Source organism: Heloderma suspectum, chromosome 9, assembly GCF_057233095.1.
Source record: "Heloderma suspectum isolate Gila_16-S chromosome 9, 16-S_ref, whole genome shotgun sequence".
NCBI classification, from domain to species: Eukaryota; Metazoa; Chordata; class Lepidosauria; order Squamata; family Helodermatidae; genus Heloderma; species Heloderma suspectum.
In genome coordinates, this window is record NC_139466.1 from 25,792,483 (window position 1) to 25,800,021 (window position 7,539).

Consider the following 7,539-nt stretch of genomic DNA (forward strand, 5'->3'; position numbering starts at 1 on the left):
CTAAGCCTTAGGAGAATCATAGAATCCTAGGGTTGGAAGGGGCCTACAAGACCATCAAGTCCAACCCCCTGCTCAATGCAGGAAGCCTGATTCCCAGGCAGTCACCCATCCAAATACCAGGGCTGACCCTGATTAGCTTCCAAGATCAGACGAGAGGCACTTCAAGCTTTTAGAATGGGGGAAAACCTGCACAAAAGCCAGGAAACCACCACCAAATGACTGGTGATTGGGGGAAAGAGGGTGGGACCATCTGGGGAACCCTGGGGGGGGGGTTGGATTGGGACCCCAGTTGGTTGGAACTGGCCCCAGGGCCTGAGGTTCCCCACCCAGGGGAATGCGACCCCAATTCCAAAAAGGCTGCCCACCCCTGCTCTAGTGTTTACACTGCCTGGCTGAACAAGAATATATGCAATACATGAATGCGACAGGGTCTTTGGGAATAGACTAGTGCAAGCAATCACAACTGTTCAATGTGGATTTATTAATCCTAGATTTGAAAAAAAATCTAAATAAAATCCCAAGCCATGGCTTTCTGTCTGAAATTCAGGGGATGAAGATGGTTTGCCAACTGCACATGCCCCACCTCCAGAAGGAAATAGAGAACCCAGCTCTGTTCCTTATGCCTCTTTTCTGAAATGAGGAAGCACAGCTCAGCAGAAAAGATCAACCCCCTGCACCCAGCAAAAAGGGATTTAGACTAGTCAGCTGGGCTGTCAGTCTCCCCCCAAATCCCAAGCTGGTGCTCTAGCAGTTAAGGCCGCCACAGCCCTCTTTCCCGCTTGCAAGGGTGGAACAGCGCAGGCAAGTTAGTAGCGGCTCGAGGACTTCTTCTCCCTGGAAGCCTTGTCTCTGCTCTCCCACTGCTCTTGGGATCTTCTACCTTCAGCTGCTTGGATTCTGTCTTTGGGAGCATCTGCCTTCTTGTGCTTCTCCTCACTATGGGATATCCTTGGCTCTTGCCTGTCCCTATCAGTGCCTCTTTCTCGAGACCTCTCTCTCACCCGCTCGTACTTGGGCTCCTGTTCTTGCTGGACCCGGCTTGCATGTTTGTGTCCAGATGTGTTGCTCCAGATCGGCTGGCTCGTGCTAGCATACCGTTCGTAGCCCAGGTCTTCCTTCTCCACTTTGATCCTGGTTTTAGAAGGTGGCACTTCAGCAAGCAGTTCCTCTTGCACATGTTTCCGATGCTCTCGCTTTTCTTTCTTCTTCTTCTTCTTCTTCTTGTCTTTCTCTTTAGAGAAAGAACAATACATCGATGTCAAAAAGGTTGCTGCAATTATCCTTCCCAAAGCCTTTCATTGTCTCTGCTCTTCTGTGCCTACGTAACATATTCCCAGATCTTCTAGATCCCAGGAAACTCTTCTTCCTAGAATGTCTAGACCCCGAATTGCCCTACTCCAGTGAACATTTCTTTTATTCATGATCTCAGCCCTACTGCTTATTCTGCCTTATACATCAAGCAATCTATTGCCCTTAATCTTTGCAAAGGTATTTAATTTGCCTCCTCTAATACATATTAAGATTAGAATCAGTAAAGCATGCATCCCATCACAGCTATTCTACAGCCCACGCTAATCAGGTGAAACACTCAGAAATCAAGAAAGGCAGAAAAGTGACAGGGCTTTGGACTTTCCAGCATGACTTGCCACTGTCTTGCCCCATATTCCTGTCTAGGAAACAGAAACTGGCTCGTATCCAATATTCATAGACTTGGGAGCTTCAAATGGACTTAAAACTTAACAGAGAGAGAGAGAACACTATCACCTTTTTTGTGCTTCTTCACTTCCACCTCAATGTCTTCAGAGGACTCAGAAGAACTTGGGGGAGGCGTTTTAATACCACATCCCTTTTCCCGGAGGGCTTTTGTAACATCATCGATGTCCTCGGAGTCTTTTGGTGGGCGATAGTTAGCCACGTGGTCCACACGAATTGTCCTTCCTTTTATCTGTGAACACAAAATCCTTACTGTTACAAAACAACCATGCTTGTAAGCCACCAACATTCTTCTCTCCCTTTTCTTTGGAGTGAGGTGGGAGGGAAGCGCCAAAATAGAACCTTGCAACAAAATAAGGGAGTCCACCCTGTAAATTAAGAAGCCTGCAAGAACGCTTGGATTAGTCCTTTGAGCGCTATTGAAAAGGCTTGATTTCCGTGGCGACAAGATGAGAAACATGCCTTTAAAACTGCTGTTCCTTTTGGCCACAGCCCTTAGGAGCCCTGCTGCAGACTCACCACCCACTTCTGCAACCCCTCTTTAGGAGTCCTTGGTGTGCCTCAATGCAACTTCAGAATGGGGTCTCATCAAAGCCCAACCCTAGTAGCCAGCCAGAGCGGAAAGTGTTCCCAGATACTCGAGTGCCTCCAATTGCCAAACCAACCTTTATCCCATTAAAATTATCAACTGCGAGAATGGTGCTTCGCTGATCTTCATAGCAAATGAAGCAGAAACCTTTGGATTTTCCTGTCTTCTTATCGCGTACCAGGTTTATGTTCACAATTTCCCCATACCTGAAGTGAAAGACAGCAGAGGTCACAAGAACGTAGCTCTCTCACTAAAATAAAAATCAAGGAAACAGCTCAAGAAGAGGAAGTATTGGGAAAATGCAAAAGTTAATGTAGGGCTTCAAACTGGACAATTCCTCAAGGCAGGTAGGTGAGATGAGCATAATCCTACTCCATAAATTGGGACTGTGGACATAACAATTGCCTTGCTGGACCACACCAAGATCTATCTAGTTCAGCATTCTGTTTTGAACAGCAGCCAACTAGATGCCCTTGAGTACTCACAAGCAAAGGTAAGAAGGTGATAGCCTTCTCCTGCCATTTGTCTCCACCATCTGGTATTCAGTGTATACTGCTTTGGTACATGGAGCTTCCATTAGCTATCCTGGCTAAGATCTGTCCCCTCCAATTATGTCTGATCCTCCTTCAAAGCCCCTGCCCACTGTAGAGACACTAACAACCTGTGTACCCAAGGCTGGTTCTCAGCAACACACTTCCAGAGAGAGCTCTTTCCCCCGTGGCCATCGTGGGCAGCAACAGCAATATGAGGCCTGGGAGCAGAAATGTTGTACATAAGTCCACCATTAGAGTTCAGAGACCCAAGACCAACTGTCCAACAAGGACTAAAATGGGTGGAGAACAGGGTTTTTTTGTAGGGCCTTTGACTTTTGTGTGGGCCAATCAGAAGCTTCAGCCAATGGTACATAGAGATTACAGGATTGCATAGTGCTTTTTCCTCGCTGTGCTACCCCATCCATCCATCCATCCCCCCCCCTCTCTCACACACACACACACACACCCCAGAAGCAATTCCCAGAGGGATGGTCCAGACAGCAAGAATGGGTCCGAAGTATCCAGAGAGCTGGCTGATGCTGGAGGCCGCACAAAATAAGGTTGAGGGGCAGCAGGTAAGACCATAAAAAGAGCTCTGCTGAATCAGACTAAAGGCCTGTGTAGTCCGACATTCTGTTTTCACAGTGGTCGACCACGCTGCCTGTGAGAAGACCACAAGTAGGCTGTCCACCCCAGGTCTTAAAGAATCAAGGAAATCCTGTTCAAGGAAGATTACTGATGAAACTGTAGTGAGAACTTCCAAGGTATTTTTTAACCATTCTCCAGTTTGAGTATGTAAACTGCTTTGAGAACTTGTTGAAAAGCGACATATGAAAATGTTGTAAATAAATACATGAATAAAGCTAAGGGCCTTCACCACATACTGGGAAAGAATTCTGGCCCAGATACTTATTGTCAGCCAAAAGTGATCAAGTGATGATCTGTAGGCAATGGGTTGGAACAGCAAGGACAGATGGGATATTCTTGGTAACTACTCTGTGCTTTGGAATTCACTTCTCTCAGAGGTCCACTAAGAAGGACAGAAGAACTGGAGGACCTTTCTACCATAAAACATGCAGTAGTCTGGGATGACCAAGGGATAATTTTTAATGGCTTAAATTCAGATAGTGTATTGGCCATCTTTTTAATATATATATTATTTAGTTAAGGACTTCTAATTTAGAGTTTAAAATCTAAATAAAGACAAATATTTCCTGGTAGCACAGTGGCCAGGAGGAAGCCAGCAACAGAGCTGGAATGGCTCAAGGATGCAATCCTGTACTCACTTACCTAGGAGTAACTCCCATTGAGCTCAATGGGACTTACTTCTGAGTAGACATGCATAGGATTGCATTGTCAATGTTTTTAAGTAATTTTGGAAGCCACCTTTTAATAATCTTTGTTATCTGCTTTGGGAATAAGTTTCAATTGAAAAGCAACATTTTAAAAATCTTCAGTCATTAGAACATGTTCTCAGCTTCTGATATTATAACTTAATTTTTCACTTACTGTGAAAAGACACAGATAATGTCACCTTCTGTCAGCTCATATGGCAGACCCCCTAGGATAAAAGACATAGGGTTAATAAATATGTTTTTAGCAAAGATGAGTAGTCACAACTACTATATTCCAGGGGCTGGGCACCCAAGGTTGCCTTTATGCTTGACACACACCCACAAATACCCAGGCGCTGTCACTGTACTCTGCATGCCAGGAGACCTTATCTTGCACACCCAGCTGTGCCTCACGTTCATTCAGTTCATTGATCAACTTCACTTTGGTTAGCGGGCTAGAGAAGAAGATGGAGAGAAACAAAAATCTAGAGTCATAGGCAGGCTTCACACTGCATTTTCACTGTGTTGCTAGTTAACTAATTCCCAAAGAGAGGTGTGCTTGTGTGTCTTGATATTTAATTACATATTTTTATCCCACCCTGCCTCCAAAGGGCTCAGTGTGATATATATAGCTCTCCTCCCCAAATTTCCTCACAACCACCACCCTGTGAAGAAGGTTAAGCTGAGAGAGAGCGACTGGGCCAAGGTAACCCAGTGAGCTTCCTCACCAAGTGGGGACTTGAATACAAGCTCCTGCAATCCTAGTCTGACACTACTAGGCCTCCCCAAACTGGTGCCCTCTAAAAGTGCTGGACTGCATTTCCCATCATTCCCAGCCACCACAGCCAATGGCCATGCTAGCTGGGAATGATGGGAATTGTAGACCCACGCATCTGAAAGGCGCCAGGTTGGGGAAGGCTGATCCAACCACTACACCATGCTATGTGGCTCAAGACTACATAGAGGTTATATCCCCAAACCCAGAACCCTACCCCAAAGGGGTGCGAGAGATGACAAAGCCGTCTGCGTATGCCCAGAAGCACTCTTCCGTGCCTGTACTTCACATACTCCAGGCCAAAGCCTGGTTCACAAATATAGGCTCCGGGAATGAGCGCTGATTCAAGAGAAGCCCTGCCTCCACTCTTCCCTAACGACCTATTCTCTCCCCCGCCCCCGATTCAGCCCCATTGCCTACTCTCCAACCTACTTCATCTTGGCACCTTCGCCCCTGGATACGCGCATGCGTCCCACGTCTTGGCAAGCTGCGCAAGCGTGATCCCGCCTCCCCTCTCCCGCATAGGCCGCGCCTCCAGCGCAGGTAACCAATCCCGATTCCTTATTCTCTCGTTTCTCTCCTTACGGTTCCCCCGCCCGCAGCGCTTTCAGTATTCGAAACATAGAGGTAGAAACGGAGAGCGACGCATAAACTAAATTTCCATTCAGAATTCAAGGCCAACCTGATCCTTTGCAGGTGGAGAGTGGCGTCGCTCTAAACCGGGCGTAGGCAACCTGGTAGTACCCTCCAGATGTTTTGGGCTACAACTTCCATCATCCCTGACTATCAGCCATGCTGGCTGAGGTTTATGGGAGTTGTAGTCGAAAACATCTGGAGAGCACCGGGTTGCCTATGCCTGACTTTCCCATCCAGATGTTGAAAGTCCCCTATACTTTGCCCTGGAAGTAAGAATGAGGGGGGCGGGGGGGAAGCAGTTCCATTTGAGATCGGAAGTGCTAATGAGAACTGGGATGGGGTGTGGCTCTATTTTTACTCTCCCTGTGCACTGACAATGCATTCCATAACTCCATTTAATAAATGTAATACGTCTGTTCATACATTTAAATATAACATTTAAAAATGCATTTGAATAAGTTTAATGAAAATGTTAAGCTGAAAACCAGTGCACATTTTCATGGGAGTAAATCCCATTGACCACAGCGGTATGGATTGGACAGTACTGTACGTTTTTGTTGTGCCACAAGACTGTATTTTATGCTCTTTAATATTATAAACAGTGCTCCAGCAGCAACGCAGACACTAATGAAGAAAAGATGGTTGTTTCTTCCCAGATGCTACTGAGCATCACTTGAAGCCCCAAATCCTGTTTCCTGCTCTCATTTGGTATGAGAATTCCTAATCTTCTTCATGAGCAAAGAGTCTGCTGAGGGGAAAGGGTGACGGTGCAGAATTACTTGGTACAGCTAGATAGGGCCAAAATAATGGAAGAATAGAGCTCAAAAATGAGTGTGTGTGCAGGGAAGAGGCAACAGATCTTGCTTGTCCCACAATTGCCACAACCTGTTAAAGGCTCCTATTCTCACCCTGAAATGGCAAGGAACAAGATGATCCCATTCCCTTCCAAGGAATGTGTGCCCATAATATATTTATAGCCTAGAAGGAAAAAGGCCCTAATTGCACAGATAGCATTTCTCTGTGTCCTTCAGACCTGAGGCTCTATTTACATTTACATTTTAATTTAACTTTTTGCTCTCAATGTTTATATCTAAAGAACATATTATTTATATACATGTTACAATTATTTTTATGTCACCTTTCAGGATACAAATCCTACCAAGGTGGCTTACAAGTCACATAAAAATAATAAAATCTCAATAAACAGTATTAACAATTTGTAAGCAAAATTCGTCAAGATACTTCCCACAGGGCAGTTGGTGAAAGATGGCCCTGGGGACAGGGAGAGTCCAGCTGGAACAGGAGCCTGATGTTCTTCTAATCTATCTTCCTCTCTGTCCTTCCCACAGGATAGTGGATGGTAGATCACCCAGTGTGCAAGTGGAAGGAAGAGGCTCTGAGGCTCTTCTTTCTCTCTCCTGCAATACTTCCTACATGGAATATAATTCACACACTTGCATAGCTTTATATATGGCTTGTTGGCACCAAAAATATATATTCTAAAGACCAAAAACTCTCTGCTTTAAACCAAACACATCCTCTCACATGTCCCAACAGCTCAAAGCAGAAAACTGGTACAGCTAGTCATTGTGGCAAAGTGGCTTAGACTGTGTGTCGGTCCAGGGATAGGGAGATCCAGTTTCAAATCCTCTCTCGGCCATTAAGCACACCAGGTGACCTTGAGCCTTCAACTTGGAAAAAAGGAGGGTAAGGGGAGACATGATAGAGATCTACAATATTATGCATGGTGTGGAGAATATGGATAGGGAGACATTTTTCTCCCTCTCTCAAAATACTAGAATCTGGGCTTATCCCATTAAGCTGATTGGTGAGAGATTCAGGACAGATAAAAGGAAGTACTTCTTCACACAAGGCATAGTTAAACTATGGAATTTGCTACCACAGGATGTAGTGATGATGGCCACCAATTTGGATGGCTATAAAAGGGGGTTAGACAAA

At 45.4% G+C, this 7,539-nt stretch overlaps 1 protein-coding gene across 1 annotated transcript; it reads right to left on the reverse strand.

Annotated features, from left to right (window-relative positions):
• Window positions 1-457: 457 nt before the first annotated feature.
• Window positions 458-5,418, reverse strand: RBMX2 (RNA binding motif protein X-linked 2). The gene is made up of 6 exons (XM_084813905.1): window positions 5,377-5,418; window positions 4,509-4,624; window positions 4,345-4,396; window positions 2,379-2,508; window positions 1,765-1,945; window positions 458-1,231 (listed from the first exon to the last, which is right to left on the reverse strand). The coding sequence occupies exons 1-6, from the start codon at window positions 5,409-5,411 to the stop codon at window positions 807-809; spliced, it is 939 nt and encodes a 312-aa protein (XP_084670031.1). The 5' UTR covers window positions 5,412-5,418; the 3' UTR covers window positions 458-806.
• Window positions 5,419-7,539: the final 2,121 nt, after the last annotated feature.

Excerpts from the sequence above, each read along its gene's own strand:
- RBMX2 (XM_084813905.1), bottom strand. The coding sequence starts at position 5,411 with ATGCGCGTATCCAGGGGCGAAGGTGCCAAGATGAA. Across the intron at positions 4,397-4,508 it reads CAGCGCCTGGGTATTTGTGG|GGGGTCTGCCATATGAGCTG; the intron begins GTGTGTGTCAAG and ends CTTTTATCCTAG. Across the intron at positions 1,232-1,764 it reads AGTGAAGAAGCACAAAAAAG|AGAAAGACAAGAAGAAGAAG; the intron begins GTGATAGTGTTC and ends CTTTCTCTAAAG.